Source organism: Homarus americanus, unplaced genomic scaffold, assembly GCF_018991925.1.
Source record: "Homarus americanus isolate GMGI-L3 unplaced genomic scaffold, GMGI_Hamer_2.0 scaffold40248, whole genome shotgun sequence".
NCBI lineage: Eukaryota > Metazoa > Arthropoda > Malacostraca > Decapoda > Nephropidae > Homarus > Homarus americanus.
In genome coordinates this window covers 369,791-393,763 of record NW_024712526.1, presented here as the reverse complement: position 1 = coordinate 393,763, position 23,973 = coordinate 369,791, and the positions used below count along the sequence as shown (strand labels likewise).

The 23,973-nt window shown below is 43.4% G+C and overlaps 1 protein-coding gene across 1 annotated transcript; it reads right to left on the bottom strand.

The window, feature by feature from the left end:
* Window positions 1–604: 604 nt before the first annotated feature.
* On the bottom strand, window positions 605–23,542 carry LOC121863722 (motor neuron and pancreas homeobox protein 1-like). Its single transcript, XM_042362469.1, has 3 exons — window positions 23,506–23,542; window positions 4,402–4,562; window positions 605–2,316 (listed from the first exon to the last, which is right to left on the bottom strand). Exons 2-3 carry the CDS (start codon window positions 4,558–4,560, stop codon window positions 1,780–1,782), a joined length of 696 nt encoding a protein of 231 aa, XP_042218403.1. The 5' UTR covers window positions 4,561–4,562; window positions 23,506–23,542; the 3' UTR covers window positions 605–1,779.
* Between the last annotated feature and the right edge of the window lie 431 nt (window positions 23,543–23,973).

Here is a 23,973-nt window from a genome sequence, read left to right as displayed (position 1 = left end):
CCCTCAAATGCCGTAAAATGATTTGTTATTTAACGTGATCCACAAGAATGGCCTGAGTTATAAATATGTGGTTTATCCCCGCCTCCTCACACACCCCAGCGTCACGCCTCAGCAGCACTCGCTATGCCTGGTAATGTGCCTGTCGCGGACAAAGAAGTACTTGTTTACATTGTGAACTGCAAATACGTGGGACAGATAAGAAAAACACTTGATACTCAGACGCCATATCACAGGAACGAGCCGAAGGTCACTGGGAACACCCACGTCACACACACAATATATTTCTCACCCAACTACACTACACCGTATAGTACCAGGGAGTGTAAAGGAGCTTCACTGTGTTGTAGAATCGGCAACAGCTGAACAAAATTACTGAAATTTGGAAGTTAGATTATATGTTTATAAATATACATTAGGCTCAGATGGTGAGACACAGAGCTTGTTAGTGATGTCTTTCAGGGGAGAATCCTCGGTTGTAGGTCAAGTTTATTACAGATCCATCACTTGCACAAAGTACCACACGACAGATTTATACTTTTCATTATATGTACAGTAACCGTGTAATAATATCTCAGCCAAGGACAAGAATACATCTCGATACAACTCGTTTTTTTTATGTTTATTAATATTAGAGGATGAGGGTAAAGAAGAAATTGCTTTGCCTAAGTAACAACATCTAAGTTACAGTTGTGTCATGGACTGCCCAGGTGGACGCTCGGCGGCAGCAAACATGTGTGGGACAATAGTACAGTACTATAGAGTAGCATCATCAACACGTGGTAGTGGTGACTTATATCACTGTATCAAAATAGTGGTGGAGCCTTAACTCTAGTCTAGTGGTGGTTTATAATACAGAAGACGCTCACTGGCTGCCGCCCCCGACCCTCAGTCGCCGGGGACACGCACCCAACTCAACCTCCCAATAAATTAACTTAAAAAATTATGAAAAGTAGAATGAGACTTAACTAGAGTTAAGCAAGATCATTTTTGCTCTTGAGAAACTAGACATCTATGAGAAAAGATTTTTAGTTTGTGAGATGATCAACAATTACAGGTGAGGAAATAAGGAAATACAACCTGAAATAAGCGGTGAAGAAGCTGTTTGATGATTAATGATTGTTTCTGATGACGGGAAACAGACCAGTGCATCCTTGACTAGTGCAAGTCTCCGAGAACTACTGCTAAATGTTTAGTGGGGTCATGATGTAAATATGCTGAAGCAGTGTTGCTATAACTACATATAGTCATAACTAACGTGTATCACGATGAAGAATTGACAAGACAATAGACACGAAAGTTTTAGGAAACTTGATGACCTGGTCACCATCACGGCACCATACACACACACACTAACACATCACTCCTCACTCGGTAGGGGAACCTTGGCCCAGGGTTATGGGAGTGCCACACACACCCTGGCGTCATCCAAGGATTTTCTGAAACATATAACCAAGAGTCTGCGTTATGCTTAAGTTTATAACTGAGGCTTTAGTATGCTCGTAAGATCACGTGTCCAGCATTAGTATATTTTTCCTTATATACACTAAAGTTAAAGAGTTTCAATTGCTCACGACACACTTGTAACGCCTCACACAATACTTCCTCTGCTCACTTAACAATAAAGATTTAAACGACCCATTTATATTTTGGTAGTGTCACTTATGGGTAGTAGTTACAGTGCCCCTTCTAAGTCCTTGGTAATGTTCACGAGTGGCTTGGTTATAGCGGAGGAGGCGCTGATGGTACTGTAGGAGAATCAGGAGACTATCGCAAGTAGTCTCACGAGACGTAGGGTCTGTAGAGATGCTCTGCGTCAGGAGGGAGTTTAGTGAGGAGGGCAGCGGAGAGGGGCATGTGTTGGTATTGCCCCGAGAACACTGACGACCCTCCTGACGAAGTGACCACTGGGGTAGGAACGTGGAGGTTGGACATGGCTGCAGCGTGGGCATGGATACTGTCGTAGAGGGGGTCGTAGCGGCGAGGGTCCGGTGAGGGGGCTGTAGAGGACTCGGCAGGCTGCGACAGCTGTGTGGGACTGGGTGAGGACAGCGGCTCTTCGCTCCTCGCCTCAGTACCCTCCTCGCCCCCCACAGTGTCTTCCTGCACGTCGATCTCGTCGTCTGACTCTTGATTGGCGAGGGGCTCCTCCTGCGTCACCGTGGCCCCTGACCCTGTTGAGCTGGAGTCCTTCCCTCGCTCTTCCTTACTGCCGGAGTTTTCCTTCCCTTCCTTTTGTCGCTGTTCCTTCCGGTTCTCCGACACCGCCTTCTTACTCCGTTTCCACTTCATCCGTCGGTTCTGGAACCATATCTTTACCTGTAGAGTGAGAGGGATAAGCCAAGTTAGGTCAGGTCAGGGTACGACACCACATTATGACATACCTGTAAACGTAACGTGGACAAACTGAAACTCGTGGGATCGTTAAAAATGAAAGTCAATATCACTGACGAATTTAAGGCATTATTTAGCGTGTTTCTACAAACGTCCTGCAAGAAATGTTCCACTACCCATAAAGTTCATCATCTTTTTAACAGACCAACGAACCGATCAAATCTAACCTAACCTAACCTAGTAATCTTAGAATGTATATTAATTGCGTTAGGAAAGTTAGGTTGGATTTTCTGTGGTTGTTTCGACTAGTAGACTGTGATACTGATCACAATCCCGTCAGAACTCTACTGTGGTGCACAAGGTTCACTACTACTTGAGAATAGGGTTAGAAATTCACACCTGTATTATCATAAATTTTTACTTCTTTATTGAAAACTTTAATCGTTCTCAAAGTACTTATGTACTAACTCCTGTTAATAAATGAAGAAATAAATAAGGAATAATTTATCATCTATCCACATGAAAAATCTACTTAGAAAATCTTGATGGAAAATTGAATTTTAATCAGATTAAATGGAATACGATTTGTAACATTTTTGGACTGGACTATTCTTGAACAAAAATAAATAACAATTCCTGTTAGTATCTTATCTAACTGTGGCTCCTCACCCCTCTAAAAGATGGCTCTCTGTAGGCCAGACTCACAATACCAGGAATTAAATAGTTTCTCCTGGTTATTTTATTGACATTTAACTTAAGAATTCTCCTGGTGTGATTTTAGCTGCAGAAAGTCAATAAATATTGAGGGAAAGAATAACAAACAGGTAATGGATGGATCATGCTGGGATGTGTGAGGCGACAGGGGTGAGGCTGGTAGATATTTGGGGCCTTGTGGTAGGGGAGGACCATAGATATTTGGGGCCTTATGGTAGGGGAGGACCATAGATATTTGGGGCCTTGTTGTAGGGGAGGACCATAGATATTTGAGGCCTTATGGTAGGGGAGGACCATAGATATTTTTGGTTTTGCGGTAGGGGAGACTATAGATATTTAAATTTTGGCAGTAGGGGGAGTGAATTAAGATATTTAGCCTGTGGTAGGGGAGACCATAGATATTTGGAGCCTTGGTGGTAGAGGAGGAATTGCAGACATTTGGGAGCCCAGGTAGGGGAGGACCATAGATATTTGGGGGCCTTATGGCAGAGGATATCCAGCAGATATTTGGGGGCCTTGGTGGTAGGGGAGGACCATAGATATTTGGGGGGCCTTGGTGGTAGGGGGAGGACTATAGATATTTGGAGCCTTAAGGGTAGGGGGAGGCCATAGACATTTCTGGAGCCCTATGGTAGGGGAGGACTACAGATATTTGAGCCCATGGTAGGGGAGGACCGTTGATACTTGGAGCCTTTATGTGGTAGGGAGGATCTAGATATTTGGGGGTCTGCAGAAGAGGTGAGATGACCATAGATATTTGGGGGCCTCCTAGGTAGGGGGAGGCACTATAGATATTTGAGCCTATGGTAGGGGAGGAACAGATATTTAGCCTGCGTAGAGGAGGACCATAGATATTTGGGGCCTTATGGTAGAGGAGGACCTAAGCAGAATACATCAGTTACAGTAGTAAATAAAAATCAAATGTATGTATTTGTACTTAATTCTAACCTTTTTGGACTACAGCAGAAAAATGTTTGAAAGGAATGCAAAAAATACAATACAAATTATCATTGTATGATAAGAAGCAGCACCAGTACTGTACATAACTATAATAACAGAATGTATGAATTGAAATTATTAAGTGAAAATGATAGATGCATTACTGTACACCAAAACATGTATAGTATGTTGATTATGACAGTGTTTGCAGAATGTTTGTGAGTTCTTGCATTAGGGATTATTTTAATTTTACAATAAATTATATGTGTCTGGTGAGTGTAGTGACTTGTTGGTGATATCTTTTATGTAGATCTTCAGCTGCGAGGGTTATTATTGAGCAGTGATCCTCAAGTTATAGCTGCTGGGACACACAACTTAGGTGGTAGTGAGTGGTCATTAAAGGAGTATAGTAGTGACCTGAGTCTCTGTGAGCATGAGGCTGGTGGCCACCTCGAAGCGCTTGGGCCTGGAGAGGTACTTGTTCTCCCTGAAGTGCTTCTCCAGCTCCAGCAGCTGCTGCGACGTGAAGGCCGTGCGGGGCCGCCTGGTCTTTCCCAGCAGGTTGTGTTGACCCATGCCTGCAACACAACAACAGTACTTCTTAATGTGGAGTCAGATGTGTAGAAGAGACGTGTTGACTTAAAAGTAAACACTGTACAGTACGTTAAAACATTACCGTATATACTGTACACTTCTTTAAATTACCACACTGCGAGTTGACGCACCTATAAATAAAAGTACTTAATTTGTCTTCTAAATAAATAAAAATGCATAACGTAATGTTAGTTACCCGAAACAAATTAAAAATCACCAAACATTATATTAATTAGCGTGTAAATAGAGGTAATAGGTACAGTATGCTGCTTAATATAGTTTGAAACACTGATTGACCCCCGCCTTATGATTCTTCCTTAAATACAGGAAGCTTAGGGGTGGGGGGTAATCTTCAGGTGTTCCCAATTAATTAATAACGTATTTAGAAATATAATATTTTAAAAAGGAGTAAACATTTACAGACCACATTACCTAACTTTGTCCTCCGTTCACACACACACACACACACACACACTCGCACAGTCTCGGATGTGAATTGTAAAGTCAGGATATTTTTTTTTAAAGTTTATAATTGAATTTTGAGAAAGTGGATTTGCGTTTTATGATTTTTTGTGCGAGCAAAATTTTTAGTAATATGTCTTGATGTCAATGGATGTCGTTTAGATAATTTATTTTCCTCATGTTGTCCTTTAAGTAAAACCAAACATCCTTTTTCTTTATTCACACGAAAGTACTTCAGTAGACATCACATTGTTTCGGAAATTATTGGCTTTAGCTGTGCTCAGGTTCCTACTCTTTTTCCTCAGTGCAGTCAAAAAAGTATCTTAACGGAGGGGAACGATAAATGTCAAAACGAACACTGAGACTCCTGTTGTCTCGGTAGGGTTGTCATAATCCTTCGTCCGTTGTGTCATATTGTCTCACACAAAATTATAAAGATATCCTTTTGATGGTGTGTTCCTTAAAACTATTCTTTTGTGGTTTATTATGTAGGTTTTATATTCTTGTACGTGGTTTACTTGGCTTGTAAGGTATGGACGGACGCAGGGTTACAGAGACGAGCCACTGTATGTTGTAATGTTGTGGTCTTAACTAGTACAGTACAGTTACAAAATGTTTCTGTAGCACTTGGGTTACAGGAACAGAAATAACTCACTTCCCTTGCGTGTAGGCTGTAATGTGATCATACACACCGGTACAGCGTCGACTTACAGAAATACCGCTCTGGGATTACCGCGACAGAGGTTACAAGCTGAGTATATGCTGTATTCTAAGTCATACAAATACAGCACTTAGGGTTAACGGGACAGAACTTATACTTGCTGCGTATAGGCTGTAATGTTGTCATACACGCCAGCAGTACAGCAGAATTACAAAAACAAATACAAGCAGTGTGGATGAAGTGGATGACGTGTAGCCTTCCGTGGCGGGTCGTGTGGGGTGTAACCAGGCGTGGCCGGGTGTGGCACTGTCCGCTCAACCATCATATAACTGCATGGTTGAAGATCAAATGGACCCCACCTAACCTAACCTAACCTATACGAGGGATCCCCATACTAATGGTTAGGTTAGGTTTTGGAATTAGGGCTATTAGGAATCAGGTTATTAGGACTTTGGTCGCTATTAGAATTGGGTCCTGTAGGGACTGGGGCCTATTTGACCAGTTGCCATAATAACTAACCATTTTCGTTATCAGTGAAATATATTATGTATGTTACTGTTGTTGTTGTATTATATTTAAGTAAGCAGGTTTGTTTAGATAATGCTACAGTGTTTTAATTAATAATCATGAGCAGTGGCTGTGTTCCCCTCTGTTTATTTAATTCCATGAACTAATGAGTAAAAATGATAACGAATCACGTGAGTATCAGGCACCCTAGCATATTTCATCCCTTGATTAAATACTACTAATGTTACCTGGGGGGTTAGGTTAGGTTAGGGTAAGTTTGATTAAGTTAGGGTAGATTAGCATTAGGTTAAGTTAGGTTAGAGTAATGTTAGGGTAAGTTAGATAAGATTAGACTAGCGTTAGGTTAGACTAGTGTTAGGGTAAGTTAGGTTTGGTTAGAGTAGTGTTAGGTTAGGTTAGAGTAGTGTTAGGGTAAGTTAGGTTAGGTTAGACTAGCGTTAGGGTAAGTTAAGTTAGGTTAGACTAGTGTTAGGGTAAGTTAGGTTAGGTTAGAGTAGTGTTAGGTTAAGTTAGGTTAGAGTAGTGTTAGGGTAAGTTAGGTTAGGTTAGAGTAGTGTTAGGGTAAGTTAGGTTAGGTTAGACTAGTGTTAGGGTAAGTTAGGTTAGGTTAGAGTAGTGTTAGGTTAGGTTAAGTTAGGTTAGAGTAGTGTTAGGGTAAGTTAGGTTAGGTTAGAGTAGTATTAGGGTAAGTTAGGTTAGGTTAGACTAGTGTTAGGTTAGGTTCGACTAGTGTTAGGGTAAGTTAGGTTAGGTTAGAGTAGTGTTAGGGTAAGTTAGGTTAGGTTAGACTAGTGTTAGGTTAGGTTAGAGTAGTGTTAGAGTAAGTTAGGTTACGTTTGCGTTAGGGTTAGTTAGCTTAGGTTAGCTTTTGGGTAAGCTATGTTAGTTTAGCGGTAGGGTTAGTTAGGTTAAGTTAGCTTTAGGGTTAGGTTAAGTTAGGTTACTGTTGGGGTAAGGATTAGGTTAGACTAGTGTGAGGTTAGGTTAGGTTAGGGTAAGTTAGCGTTAGGTTAGGTTAGGTTAGGTTAGGTTAGGGTGGGTTGCCTAATCTTCAGGTGATCCAAATAACCAGTTGCCGTATGAACGAGTGAGCGGTAACCATTCACCAGCTGGGTTTAGAATTCAATGAGATACTTGAGTGAGCAGTAAGTCAGATGGGTCCCAGTCAGATGGGTCCCAGTCATGATGGGTCCCAGTCATGATGGGTCCCAGTCATGATGGGTCCCAGTCATGATGGGTCCCAGTCATGATGGGTCCCAGTCATGATGGGTCCCAGTCATGATGGGTCCCAGTCATGATGGGTCCCAGTCATGATGGGTCCCAGTCATGATGGGTACCAGTCATGATGGGTCCCAGTCATGATGGGTCCCAGTCATGATGGGTCCCAGTCATGATGGGTACCAGTCATGATGGGTCCCAGTCATGATGGGTCCCAGTTATGATGGGTCCCAGTCATGATGGGTACCAGTCATGATGGGTCCCAGTCATGATGGGTCCCAGTCATGATGGGTCCCAGTCATGATGGGTCCCAGTCATGATGGGTCCCAGTCATGATGGGTCCCAGTCATGATGGGTCCCAGTCATGATGGGTCCCAGTTATGATGGGTCCCAGTCATGATGGGTCCCAGTCATGATGGGTCCCAGTTTTAATGGGCATCTTAGTCTTAATAGGCCCCAGTTTTAATAGGCCCCAGTCTTAATAGGCCCCAGTCTTAATAGGCCCCAGTCTTAATAGGCCCCAGTCTTAATAGGCCCCAGTCTTAATAGGCCCCAGTCTTAATAGGCCCCAGTCATAATAGGCCCCAGTCTTAATAGGCCCCAGTCTTAATAGGCCCCAACCTAATAGGCCCAGTCTTAAACCTAATAGGCCCCAGTCTTAATAGGCCCCAACCTAATAGCCCTAAATAAAATGTCGCTAAGATAGGCTTCATCATGGATTAAGTGAACAAATTCTACAGGATACTCTCGGTAAGGGAAGGAAATATGGTCATAGTTAGCAAGATTTATAATATAAATGTCCGTCCCCCAAATAAAAACATTGTAAAATTTCATGTTATAATTTCATATAATTACATCATGGTAAATATTTTCAATGCGTGGCGTCATCAGCTAGAATGAATTTATGCGATAAACTCTTTTTTTTTTTATTATTTCCCTCACTCTTAAAACTACTATATTTACTGATGGTGCGTTGGAGTGTGTTTGGACGGATGAGTGAGTGAGTGAGTGCATTTGAATTTATGAATGAGTGAGAGATCGTGTGTGTTTAAGTGAATTTGAGTGTGTGAGTTTGTTTTGAGTGTTTGGCTGAGTGTGTGTGTGAGTGTTTGGCTGAGTGTGTGTGTGTGTGTGTGTGAGAGTTTTGAATTTTAAAAGTCTCTTCATTCACTGTGAAATTGTTCTCTTATTAACTCCTCTCAGAAGCAGCAGACGAACACCTACAGGTAACAACTCACAGGTGACACATACCAACGTTAGGGCGTACAACATAACACAATGAAGCTGCCATTCTAGTGTAAACAATCAATCTGTTTTGGGGTTTTTTTGTAACATGTAAACATATTGGAAACTCCTAGAGAACGTTTTTCGTGACGTAAACAGGATAGTAACCCGTATAGAACGTTTTTCGTGACGTAAACAGGATAGTAACCCGTATAGAACGTTTTTCGTGACGTAAACAGAACAGTGACTCCTGGAAAATGGTGTCGTGACGTAAACAAACAAGATAGTAACCCCTAGAGAACGTTTTCTTGACGTAAACAAACACCACTTAGAGAACGCCTCGGCTCTCCCTTTACACTTTTTAAACCAGTGATATTTATTCTAACATTAATTAAACCAATTACGTTTATTTTATTTATTTCTCGTATTTTTTAAGGTAGGTTTTAATCTGACGTTGGTTGTGGTTCACGTTCCTCCCTCCAACAGCTGATCTGCTCTCAGTGTTCGGGTGTTATTGTAAACATTGTGGACGTTGGTTTTAATGTTGATTTGTTTATTACTGACTGGGTTGGTAAGGGAGTATTGACGTATGAAAATTTATTATTATTATTATTATTATTATTTTTATTATTATTAACCGTATTTTATTTTTATTTAGTAAGTTGTTATGTTGTATGATTGTTATTATTCTACTGATATTTATTATTATTATTATTATTATTATTATTATTATTATTATTATTATTATTATTATTATTATTGATCGGACTTCGTGTGGTGTAATGGCCGATCGATTCAACTTTGTGCTGAGATTTAATTACTTCATTGATCTAACTTTACCCGACACACTGATTGGTTAGAGTTCACCTGGCGAATTGATCGATTGCTTTATTGATTAGAGTTTACCTGGCGAATTGATTGATTGGTTGATTAGAGTTCACCTGGCCGATTGATTGATTGATTGGTGTAGCTTCATTACCTGACGTTACAGCGGCTGAGTCATAAAGCCACACGAGTGATAAAACTGGACGCTTGACTGAACTTAATCAAAGAGCATTTACCGGTTAACCCCTTGAGAGTGATGTTAACCCCTTGAGAGTGATGTTAACCCCTTGAGAGTGATGTTAACCCCTTGGGAGTGATGTTAACCCCTTGAGAGTGATGTTAACCCCTTGAGAGTGATGTTAACCCCTTGAGAGTGATGTTAACCTCTTGAGAGTGATGTTAACCCCTTGGGAGTGATGTTAACCCCTTGAGAGTGATGTTAACCCCTTGAGAGTGATGTTAACCAATTGAGAGTGATGTTAACCAATTGAGAGTGATGTTAACCCCTTGAGAGTGATGTTAACCCCTTGAGAGTGATGTTAACCCCTTGAGAGTGATGTTAACCAATTGAGAGTGATGTTAACCCCTTGAGAGTGATGTTAACCTCTTGAGAGTGATGTTAACCCCTTGAGAGTGATGTTAACCCCTTGAGAGTGATGTTAACCAATTGAGAGTGATGTTAACCCCCTGAGAATGATGTTAACCCCTTGAGAGTGATGTTAACCCCTTGAGAGTGATGTTAACCCCTTGAGAGTGATGTTAACCAATTGAGAGTGATGTTAAACTCTTGAGTGTGATGTTAACCCCTTGAGTGTTATGTTAACCCCTTGAGTGTTATGTTAACCCCTTTAGTGTGATGTTAACCCCTTAAGTGTTATGTTAACCCCTTTAGTGTGATGTTTACCCCATGTGTGTGATGTTAACCCCTTTAGTGTGATGTTAACCCCCTGAGTGTGATGTTAACCTCTTGAGTGTGATGTTAACCCCTTGAGTATTATGTTAACCCCTTTAGTGTGATGTTAACCCCCTGAGTGTGATGTTAACCCCCTGAGTGTGATGTTAACCCCTTTAGTGTGATGTTAACCCCTTTAGTGTGATGTTAACCCCTTGAGTGTTATGTTAACCCCTTTAGTGTGATGTTAACCCCATGTGTGTGATGTTAACCATTTGAGTGTGAAGTTAACCCCTTGAGTTGATGTTAATCTCTTGAGTACAATGATTTCATCTCTTCAGTACAAAGGCGTAATACGCTCACCTGTTCCCTTGAGTAAGATGACCATGTACTCAGGGGATAAGCCATCGTACTCAAGATGAGAGTTGACACGTGACTGAATAGCGTAACGTAGCGTGACTAATTGAGCCGGTAATATAAATTGTTTATATACATGAGAATGAGTTTACAGGTTAAATGGTCAGGTAACGCCGCTTAATTACACTCCTCTGGGTTAGTTTACAGGTTAATTGATCAGGTAAAATGTTATCTCTACCTGTGGATGGAGTTTACAGGTTGTTTGACCAGGTAATTTATTGATTACACACCTGTGGATGAATTTACAGACTGACCACCTAGCGGAAATGGACTGTACGCGTGAACGGTCGCATTATATCAGCGTAAATTATTCAGTTGGTCAGCTTGCAGAGAGCAGTTTCAAAACACTGACTGGATAATACCAAAGGTTGTGTTCATTGGGGTACATATTTATGTATTTTTATGTATTATTACTTGAAGGTTTTACTATTATGATAACTGGTTACCAATTCAACAGTACCTAGATAGATACACTTGTAACTGGTCTTGCTGCTCCGTCGGATCTGACTGGTGTTTGGTGGACTGTCAGTATTATTTGGTTGATGTAAAGTGATAAGACATTCTGAGACTGGTTGCTAGACGTCATTTGGGTCCTAACCTAACCTAACCATTAGGATTGGTGGCTATTAGGATTGAAGCCCCTTATAACCGCGATCCAGAAGGAATAAGGAATAGGCTCAAATCCTAAACACGTGCCACTACCCATACACGTGTCACCCACCAGCCCCCGCCCAAAGACGTCCTCAGCACGTGCCACTACCCATACACGTGTCACCCACCACCAGCCCCCGCCCACAAGACGTCCTCAGCACGTGCCACTACCCATACACGTGTCACCCACCACCCCCCGCCCACAAGACGTCCTCAGCGTACCACTACCCATACACGTGTCACCCACCACCAGCCCCCATCCACAAGACGTCCTCAGCGTGCCACTACCCATACACGTGTCACCCATCACCAGCCCCCGCCACAAGACGTCCTAAGCACGTGCCACTACCCATACACGTGTCACCATCACCAGCCCCCGCCCACAAGACGTCCTCAGCACGTGCCACTACCCGCCACGTGTCACCCACCACCAGCCCCCCATCACAAGACGTCCTCAGCACGTGCCGTTACCCATACATGTCGCCCACCACCAACTCCGCCCACAAGACGTCCTAAACGTGCCACTACCCATACGTGTCACCCACCACCAGCCCCCATCCACAAGACGTCCTCAGCACGTGCCACTACCCATACACGTGTCACCCACCACCAGCCCCCATCCACAAGACGTCCTCAGCACGTGCCATACCCATACACGTGTCGCCCACCACCAACTCCCGCCCACAAGACGTCCTAAACACGTGCCACTACCCCACACGTGTCACCCACCACCAGCCCCCATCCACAAGACGTCCTCAGCACGTGCCACTACCCATACACGTGTCACCCACCACCAGCTCCCGCCCACATGAATCACTCGGCACGTGTCACCCAGTGCACGTGCTGAGTGAATTACTACACGTGTCGCTGTAGGGCAGGAATTAACGTGTTGCTCTCCACCACAGTAAGAGTCCCACTGTTCCTTTGGCCACTGTCACCGGTGTGAGGGTCCTGATAAATGATCCATGTTAAGGTGTATACAAGGTGCCGTGGCCTAATAGATACAGCTCTCACCTCCTGTCCTAAGAGTCACTGGTTCACGCTGTCTCTCATCTTTTCCTCTCTATCCCTCCCCACCTTTTCCTCTCTATCTCTCATCAATTCCTTATGTCTCTTGTCTTTCCCTTGCCTCCCTTATATGTTTTTGTCACGGGGTTATAACTTAAACCATCGTCCTCAAAGGGTGAAAACTTAAACCATCGTCCTCAAAGGGTTAAAACTTAAACCATCGTCCTCAAAGGGTTATAACTTAAACCATCGTCCTCAAAGGGTTAAAACTTAAACCATCGTCCTTAGAGGGTGAAAACTTAAACCATCGTCCTCAAAGGGTTATAGCTTAAACCATCGTCCTCAAAGGGTTATAACTTAAACCATCGTCCTTAAAGGGTTATAACTTAAACCATCGTCCTCAAATAACTAAAGTGATGTGATGTTTAATTATGGCGTCGATATTGGCGTGAAACTCTACCCTAACTAAACCCTCTTGTAAGCCTCAGTTAGTGGCTGTCTGGAGTCTTAATGGTTCTTGGGGTGAAAATGTTCTCGTTACTTGATGATGGATAAAAATGGCGTCAAAAATATAGCAAGACTCTAACATAGTTTACTTTGAGGTGTTCATTGTCCTCAGTAAGTGGCTGTCTTTAATCTGGATTCTCAAAGGATCGTACAAGTTTAATATGTATTTGAGATCACCTGAAGCTTATTTCACATGAAGATTAACCACCCTAAGGGAAACTAGCGTAATCTAATTTAAAACCTAACCTGACCTAACCTAATCTAACCTAAGGGGAACTTAAGCTAACGTAATCTAGTTTATAACCTGACCTGGCCTGACCTGTCATAAACTAACCTAACCTAGCCTATCCCAATGTATCTTACACTATCCCAACCTAACCTAACCTAACCAACCTAAGGCAAACTTAAGCTAGCGTAATCTAATGTAAGACCTGACCTCACCTGATCTATCATAACCTAACCTTACCTATCCCAACCTATACGTAACCTAACTACATCTAACCTAACTTAACCTAACTTAACCTACCCCTTTAGATAAAATAAGCTGGGAAGGGTAGGAGAATCTGAAGGTAGTGATGATGTTCTTTTTGTCTCCTGAAGGACACCGTCGCTGCCTTACGCTCGCTAGGAACTCACAGTGTAGATGGTAGCCGAGGGGGAGGGGGAGGGAAGGGGTGTAAACACGAAATGAGTCCTCATAGTCATACCATATAATTTGTTTTCCGTCCAATAGCTGAAGATCACGTGTGTATCTGACCCCCACTCAATAGGCACACAAAGGCGGTAAGAATATAATTCCTGTGTGTGTTTTTTGTCGTCTCCTTAAACTGGAAGACGGGCAGGAATGGTGTTGAGATATGCACTGTATGTAGATCAAGCTGCTCACTATAACCACTAACAGGATGGAGGGGGAAACCGGGTGAATAATTTAAGAATAGTGATCGAGGAAATGTTTGGGAAAAAAGGGGGAAAGGAAAAAAATATCACAGAATGGAACTCTTATATGAGGAAAAAACCAGGATGGAATTTTTAGGTTTTAGGGGGAAGGAAAGATCACAGGATGAAACTCATAGGGGAAGAAAAATCAGGAGGAAACTGCTAGGGGAAGGAAAGATCACAGGAGGAAACTTGTATAGCGGAGACATTTACAGCCCACACCCTACAGCCTGCCATCCTAAAACCACAACAGATTCCCCGTAATCCTTTCACAGAAACACGACCATTTCTTTCCCACCCTTCTCTTTTTCTGTGCGGTAACCGTCCTGTGTCGGGAATAAACGCGATGCTAAATATATGTAAATGGGCGACCGTGGCCAGGCTGTGAAAAGCGCGCCAATTCGTGTCATCGCGCGCTAATGGCGGATAAACAAACGGCGATCGCTACGCGCAGATGGGAGAAAATATCGACGCAAGTATTACCATTATTCTCTCTCTCTCTCTCTCTCTCTCTCTCGCGTCAGGCCACATCTACAAAAACAAAAAAGATAAACCCTACTGGCGTTATATTCATTCCACTCTTATGGAGGAGAATAGCGTGGCTGGATGTTCCACTTTGGTAAATTTGGTGAAAAAAAATTATTGTGTAAGTGAAACGTGATTGCAGGCCATTAATGGAACAAGCTGAGGGACCCCATATGGGTTAGGGAGGAGGGGGGAGGGGGGGTTAGTTTTTACTCCCCCAACCCTCCCTACCTCCTCTTCCACTCTACCCCCACCCTCCTCCTGCCAATGGCTACGGGGCTAATGAGCCATAAAATATGTTTGTCGATGATCAATTACCATCCATTGAGAGATTGGCTCTGGATTACCGAAAATCTGTTGATATGTTACTGGTGTATTGTTCAGCTTCCCTCGTCTTCCGGGGAGTTTTGTGGACGGGTTGGCTTAGCTTGGCGAGGCTGGTCCACCCTTAGCCTGGCGACATCTGGCAGCTCTCTCTCTCTCTCTCTCTCTCTCTCTCTCTCTGGAGGACGGAGACTTTAGGTCATGATCATGTCTGACACAAAGGGTTGGCTGTAAACACCGTAAGGACTCTGTGTGTGTGTGTGTGTGTGTGTGTGTGTGTGTGTGTGTGTGTGTGTGTGTGTGTGTGTGTGTGTGTGTGTGTGTGAAGAGAATTGTTAGAAAGAGCAACTGGGAGAGGGAGAGGGAGAGAATGATTGTGTGAGAAAAGGTGTATAATCATGTGTTTCCTTGGCCAGTCTAGTACTGTCAAGTGAGAGAGAGAGAGAGAGAGAGAGAGAGAAGGAAGACAAGGAGAGTGAGAAGAAGGAAATAAGGGGAGTGAGGAGGGAGGGAGAGAGGGAGGGAGAGAGGGAGGGAGGGAGGGAGGGAGGGAGTGTGTGTTTGTGAGAGGGAGCGTGTAATCGCGTGTTCCCCCTGGCTGGTCAACGGAGTACCATCACACACACACAACGGGTATATACCAGATACAAGCAGCTACAGGTGGTATCAGGTACAGACAGAAGGAAATAACAAATACAGATACTGGGGCAGGGAATAGGGTATACAGGTAGAGTATATGAAGACACTAATACGGGTACAGTGATTTTGTAACAAACATTACACTGTCCCCCCCCCTCCCTCACCTGTACTGTAACACTAGCAGGTCCTGACAGCGAGTCGTAGATTCTGTCTATATTTAAATAGGTAGAAGTACATTATATTATTACCTGAATAATGTCGTCAGAGAGAGAGAGAGATGGCGTGAAAGTAAGCGATACCATTGAAACAGAGAGAGCGAGAGAGAGAGATACCATTGAAACACACACACAGAGAGAGAGAGAGAGGTGAGGTGAGGGAGGGAGGGAGAAATAGGTTAAGAAAAGAAATGAGGGAGAAATAAATTAGAGAAAGAGTGAGAATGAAACAGATGCAGACAGGCAGATAAGTAGACAGACACAGGTGTGGTTAGACAGGAATAGCCTCCCCCCACACACACACACACAGACAGACAGACGGACACAAGTGAAGGGACACACAAGACTAAGGACAGGACAGGATAGGATAGCACATCACCCATCCACCAACCCACATACCACTACTCCCAACCCACACCACTACCCCAACCTACACCACTACCCCAACCTACCACCACTACCCCAACCACACCACTACCCCAACCTACCACCACTGCCCCATCCACACCACTACCCCCATCCTACCACCACTACCCCCAACCTACCACCACTACCCCAACCTACCACCACTACCCCCAACCTACACTCACTACTCCCAACCTACCACTACTCCCCATCCCTACACCACTACCCCCATCCTACCACCACTACTCCCATCACTATCCTACCACCACTACCCCCATCCTACCACCCCATCCTACCCACCCCCAACCTACCACCACTACCCCCAACCTACCACCCCCAACCTACCACCACTACCACCCCCATCCTACCACCACTACCCCCACCACCACAGCCAATCCATTTGTCCCAGTTATGCACACTTCATTGCCTGCCTCTGTTAGCCTTGATTAAACGTTCCCCAATTTATTCATTACGTCTCGTGTCGTTTGCCACTGAATCATGGAGCTTCACTGAGAGAGCGGCGTCGTGTTGTTTTTTCTCTTACTGCTCGTCATTATTGGCTGCGTTATAGGTAGCTCATTGTCTCTCCTTCCTCCCCTCTCTCCAGTACAGCTCGTCTGCCTTTACTGACTTGACTTGAGGTTGTCTTTCTGAGTGAGGGAGCTTTTTTATGTATGTTTCTTGTTTACTCTTTGATGCCTGATGGTAAAAGTTGAATTTATGTCCTGACTGACTGAGACAACTTAACTGTACCTGGTCTACAGTAACGCAGCTTTCGTGTTTATTTTCATTATCAGGCGGAGAGAGTGAACTGAACGCCCATGCAGTAGTTTATGATGTGTAAATATTGTTCTGTTAAATAATACAACAGATAAATGTGTGTTATTTGTATTTAAGTGAAGTGAGAATGAAAGGGGGAATATGGCGACAGTACACACATTCATTACTGCCCCGTCCCGCCCCGCCCCGCCTTCCTCTATTGTTTATCAACCCTAAAATATGTCGTTGTGTTTGTCTTGTATTTTACTGACAAATTTGCCCCGATACAAATTACAGATATATGCACTTGGCTTATTTTATTACTTAATAAACATTACAAAAACAAGTATAGCACAAATAAACGCTTAATGAATTATTGTCCCTCCAGTGAGTGTTACCTGGACAGCGGGTGGTCACGTGTGTGTGTTTAGTTATGTAAAAAACACTATAATTTTCTTTCGTTTTTTAATATTTAAAATCGTCTGTGTTATCGTTTAAGTTTAAAAAAAAGTTAATTTGTCGATTTTTAACAATTACACGTCTTTACTTTCATAAGTACCTTTAGATTATATAAATTAATGAGGGCCATTATCTATCACCTAATAATAACACGTCAGTACTTTTATTAATTAACTACTCTTAAGTTAGTCGGTGATGAAGACTACTAACATGTGGTGAGTGTTGGTGCTGGGGGCGGCACTCACCCACCATAACAGATAGTGGTGTCTCAACAGCCCGCACACGCTCCACCGATCATAACACCACGCCTCGCTGCCCCAAGGCTCAAACTCCTCTCGACAACCTACGCGCCAGTCACCTCTAACGACCACACTACCTAAGCCCATCATTCTTCCAGCTCTTCAAATTCATCACCTGATCTAGCTGAGGATATCTATTACAGATCCACCACCGCCGCGCGCGCAAATGGCTGACAATGGAACGTTATTCATTTGTTTGATTTGCGCGGGTCCGGTTCGACCGCCCGGAAAATCACTTATTGTGAGGCGCATCGGGGGGTTGGTTGTTGGGGGGAGTGGGAGGGGGATGAGAAAGTTGTTGCCATACGCCGCCACACACACACACACCCACCAACTTTCCCTCCCTCCCTCCCTCCCTCTCCCCCTCAGCCTCGTCGCTTCCATTTGTTTTACTTGTCATCCAATCTATGAAATATATTGTCTTCTATAAATTCCTAAATTGTCTTTTACGTTTCGGTATTGGTGAGTGAGGAAGGCCAGCCAGGGGGGGGTGGGTGGGGAAGGGAAACAATCAGAGAGAACCACAGACAACCGAGTGCCACAGTTGTTGTTTTCCATTGTTAACAGATTTGACCATACTCGGAGGGGCATCTATGGGCTAAACACATGATAGATATGACAAATATTGGGCCGTGTGTTGCCGTCTGGTGGCGCAGCAGGAGTCGACGTCGTCACCACCACCCTCATACGGCTGGTAATGGCCGCTATAATACTGGTTTAATGGTTGATGCCCTGCTGGGTACGGGTAAAGTAGTCGCTACACCCAGTTATTGAGCTCGGATAGTGGCCCCTCCCTTCACTTAATACGTCCACCTGATGGATACAGTGATGTGTTATGGTGGAGGGGAGGAAAGGTACAGTGAGGTGTTATGGTGGAGGGGAAGAAGGGTACAGTGATGTGTTATGGTGGAGGGGAGGAAGGGTACAGTGAGGGTGTTGTTGTGGAGGGAAAGGGTACAGTGATGTGTTATGGTGGAGGGGAGGAAGGTACAGTGAATGGGGAGGGGAGGAAGGGTACAGTGAGGTGTTATGGTGGAGGGGAGGGAGGGGTACAGTGATGTTATGGTGGAGGGGAGAAGGGTGTGATGTGTTATGGTGGAGGAAAAGGTACAGTGAGGTGTTATGGTGGAGGAGAAAGGGTACAGTGAGGTGTTATGGTGGAGGGGAGGAAGGGTAGTGTTGGTGGTGGAGGGAGGAAGGGTACAGTGAGTGTTATGGTGGGAGCAGGAGGTGGTGGAGGGGAGGAAGGGTACAGGATGTGTTATGGTGGGAGGGGAGGAAGGGTACAGTGATGTGTTATGGTGGAGGGAGAAAGGTACAGTGAGGTGTTATGGTGGAGGGGAGGAAGGGTACAGTGAGGTGTGGTGGAGGAGGAGGAAGTGATACAGTGAGAGGGAGGAAGGGTACAGTGATGTGTTATGGTGGAGGGAGGAAGGGTACAGTGAGGTGTTATGGTGGAGAGGAGGAAGGGTACAGTGATGTGTTATGGTGGAGGGAGGGAAGGGTACAGTGAGGTGTTGTTGTGAGGGAAGAAGTACAGTGATGTTATGGTGGGAGGGGAGGAAGGGTACAGTGATGTGTTATGGTGGGAGGAAGAAGGGTACAGTGATGTTATGGTGGGAGGGAGGAAGGGTACAGTGATGTGTTATGGTGGAGGGGAAGGGTACAGTGAGGTGTTGTTGGGAGGGGAGGAAGGGTACAGTGATGTGTTATGGTGGAGGAGGAAGGGTACAGTGAGGTGTTATGGTGGAGGGAGGAAGGGTACAGTGATGTGTTATGGTGGAGGGGAAGGGTACAGTGAGGTGTTATGGTGGAGGGGAGGAAGGGTACAGTGATGTGTTATGGTGGAGGGGGGTACAGTGAGGTACAGTGAAAGGGGAGGAATACAGTGAGGTGTTATGGTGGAGGGGAGGAAGGGTACAGTGAGATGTTATGGTGGAGGGAGGAAGGGTACAGTGATGTGTTATGGTGTAGTGGGTACAATGAGTTAATTGTGCTCGTTGGGGAACAGAGTATAGTAAAGGAATGGTTACAGTGAGGCATGTTGCTGGGCAGATACAGCCAAGTGTTACAGTATGGATGGTGGGGTAGAATGATGTAGTGACCCATGCTGGCCGCTCACTGAGTCACTACAGTAGGATGATTGATACAGTCGTGTTACAGTAGGGTGAGGGTACAGTGAACTCTGGTGTTAGAGTAATGGTTGCTCACAGCGTTAGTGCTTTACTAGCTGCCTACAGTCCTAGATTACAGTGGCAGTTGTAAAGTAATGGCACCCAAACTGTATTTATTCATGACCCAGTCTTCACCTGGCTGCTTTCATAATGACTCTACATCACCTGGCTCACCTGTATCATCAACTAAGATCATATGATAGACAATAGCAAATTTACAGTTCAAAAACAAGTTTATTGTTTACTCAGCTCTGATTCCACAGTTAAAACAATACAAAACAATTTAATTAATCAGTGAGAGGATGGGATTGCTTTGCAGGAGCCTGGTGGTGAACAGTGCCACAGCAGTACCAGGTGACGCATACACAGCATGTTCCCGTCTATGTTGTCATGTGGAGGAAGCAGGAGAAACTGAACTCACACAAGTATGTCATTGAAAACTCAAGTGAAAAGTCCCGTTAACCGCTGCACAATATTTGGGTACTCTATATATAAATAATGTACACTGTCTACTTATTTGTTGACACAGTATCCAATTACCACACTGAACATGGTCAAATTACCCCTAGTTTGTGAACCATTGTAATAATCCTAGAGGGGTTAAGTCATCATATACTCAAGGGGCTCAGTAATAGTCCTCAAGGGGTTCAGTCATCATACTCAAGGGGCTCAGTAATAGTCCTCAAGAGGTTAAGTCATCATACTCAAGGGGCTCAGTAATAGTCCTCAAGGGGTTAAGTCATCATACTCAAGGGGCTCAGTAATAGTCCTCAAGGGGTTCAGTCATCATATACTCAAGGGGCTCAGTAATAGTCCTCAAGGGGTTAAGTCATCATACTCAAGGGACTCAGTAATAGTCCTCAAGGGGTTCAGTCATCATATACTCAAGGGGCTCAGTAATAGTCCTCAAGGGGTTAAGTCATCAGAATCAAAGGGTTAAAAGTGAAGAAACAGTAATGGAGTTTTGTGAAGTGTGTGTGTGTGTGTGTGTGTGTGTGTGTGTGTGTGTGTGTGTGTGTGTGTGTGTGATTTTGTTATGTTAACTTGGGGCTTATTTTATCCTAATACGTTATTGTACTGACCCTTTATAAGTCACAAACTAAATATTGCCACTACTTTGGTACTTTCTCTTATACTTTCACTGCTGTCCTACTGTCACTACCCAGGTAATAATGTACTGACCCTGTTGTGGTACTGTCCCTGTTATGGTATACTGTCACTCCTGCTGTCACTATCAAAGGATTATGTCAACAGTATCACTATAATAAACACACTGTGATGTCTCAACAGTGTGAAAAATTGTTGTTGGTGGTGGTGGTGATGACGATGTGTTAACAGTGTAGTAAACATAATAATCTACTAAGATGGTAATATATGTATAGTGTGGTGTCCAGTTGAGTGGGTGCCAGGGCCTCTGTGTGTTGGAGATGATGTTAAAGAGGTGAATGTGGACCCGAAGCGTTATACGTCTATACCCCAAGCATAGAAAATGGCCTTTGAGTATTGTGAGCAGTGCATGCGAGGGTGTCAAGAATACTGTTGATACGAGAGCAGGGAGGAAAAAAAATCGTGATGAGGCGTTGTCTGAGTAACAATGGTCAAGTTTGATAGATAAAAAAATATATATCTCACCTGTATAGTTCAGGGGGGAAGAGGAGGCGTTGGAAGGTTAAGGGTATAAGTTTGTGTAAATATTGCCGAGACTAACAACATCAGCTAGACCACGACACATCAAGTAACCTGGATATTTTTCAAAACACAAGTAGGTCATATTGCCTGAGAAGTTATCGGTCAAAGGGAGTGAAGGAGAAAGGTAAAGTATAGCTCATCAAAAAGACAGAAATGGGGAATATAGTAAAAGGCGAGGTAGCTAGTAGAGGATTTATATACACTATGACCCCGTAAGAATTTTTTTTTAACGTAAACTCGCTCCAAAAAGTATCTTTACGGAGGGGTCCGATGAATGTCAAAATGAACACTGTGACTCCTGTTGTCTCGGTAGGGTTGTCATAATCCTTCGTCCGTTGTGTCATATTGTCTCACACCAAATCGTAAAGATACTTTTTTGAGCTTTGAATCATTTTTCTCTTTTGTGATGTTTGATGATTTTAAACTAATAAATTTCGCTGCTAAGACCATACTTCCTGTTACTATTGTTGTGTTCTGGTTCTTTATCACATTAAGAGGATCATGTATTGTACAGTGTGACTCGCCTCAGCTGACCTGTATACTGTTTATATATATATTAACTATAACCAACACCTCCCAGGAAAAATGTATATGAAAAGATACTTCAATTTATAAACGATTTAAGTTCTCAACCCGGGAAAGACAACGGTATAAGGTATATACTAATAAGAACTTTAATCTTTACATATAGAAAACAAACTAGGGAGGAAGGGAGGGGGGGGGACTCCTTGTAAGTATCTACATATATATCTGACTGTGTGTGTGTGTGTGTGTGTGTGTGCGTGTGTGTGTGTGTGTGTGTTGGCATATGTATAGTCTTGAATTTATCATGGGTCATCTTCTACCTTGAGAAATTGGTTTTACAGGAGCAGCGACAAGAACAACAGAGACGTGAATCTGTGTGTAGTGGTGCAGGTTGTTATGTGGCTTATGAGTTCATTTTTCTACTTTAGGAACAATTGAAAACTTAGTGAGTGTGCATATTTAATTTATGGGTTTGGTGGGGAAAAGGAAGGCGGTGGCTTGTGTAATCCGCCATTTAGAAAGTATGTCATCGTGGAAACTTCATTTGTTTTGTTTCAGTATTAATATTTGTTTAAGTATCAATATTATTATAATATTGTTATTCTTATGTCATTTTTGTTTTGTTTTTGTTTAAAAGCATAAAGACCCATAGTTAGTGAGTTAGAAAACTTGTAAGTAGATTACTGTGTGTACACTGACGCTGCCTACTGCCCATGAAGTGATGGCGTAACACACTGTTAGAGTTATCGCTCTTTTATCGCCTAGAAAGCGAGTGAAAACGAGCGAAACAATGGCTGGCATTGCCGTAGAGTTTCACGACTTTTGACAATGGATGGAATGGCAGCTCGTAGCTATCTGGGTGAAGACCATTGGATGGGAAGACCTGTATGATTGTCCATAGTCGACAAACTCACTTTATATATATATATTTTGTTTCCACTATGAGTGATTACATATTCCTCCTCGACGCCGCTACAAGGATGTTAAAAGCTAATGAGTTAAAACTTTGGCAGACGTTAATAAAACAAGTTCGTGGCCAACATGTCTCTCTTTAGTCCTGTAATAGTATGTGGTGGTGGTGGTGGTGGTCTACCCTTACATCAGTGACACTGGACCCAACACCTCCCGCCTTCTTATCTATCATGTTCATTCTCAGTGGCCAGGTCGTTCTGGACCTCCCCCCCCCCTCCCCCCGTGGCCAGGTTGTGGCTCTAGAAATCTTGAGGGAAAAAAGCACATTAGTGCGAGGATTGATAATAATAATCACAATACTGTACTAAAAATATCATTACTATTAACAAAAATGGAAACCAAGAATTAATCATTGGCTATTTTTACCTGCATTTCAATAATTAACATCCTCACGGTGTACAAACCTCCACCAGCCGCGTCAAGAAGGGTGGAAGTTGGACAGACTTGACGCAGTTAATCATTATAGACAAGACATTATATTGTTTACCATAAAGCTAGTGTCCATTATTCTACCTACCTGTGAACTGTACAGTAGGTGGTAACGGCGTCACTGAGGCTCTCAACAAGTAAGTGAAGGATTTAAAGCGAACAGAAGACAAAGGTGTTTACTTACTGTATAAATGTAGTCCATTTTCTGTGGAAGACAAAGAAGAGCATCAGATACTTGTAGTGGAAAGACACATATATACAGCAGCCTGGTTTATTACTCAGGCTTATGACAATCTTAGTCAAGTTATTCCTTGGATTCATGACACTTTTATACACTGTACTAGTCGACTGCTCATGAGTCTTGGGTTTACATTTATTCCTCATTCATGAATCATATGATATTTACAATTTGTTATTGATTTATTTCTCCAACTCATGAGCATTAAATTTTAGATTATATTTTGTGTTCTTGCTTTTATGTTTGTCTGGTGTTGATGAGCTGTAGTTTACCCCTGTAGGTGGCCAGTAAGGTTGCTAGACGGAGTAACATCAGAGCCGAACAATCCGCCCATACCAGGGTCGCGGCGCCCTATTATACCTTTAAGGTTGTAGTGTCACACAATATCACACTTCATCAACGCTCAAGGGTGCT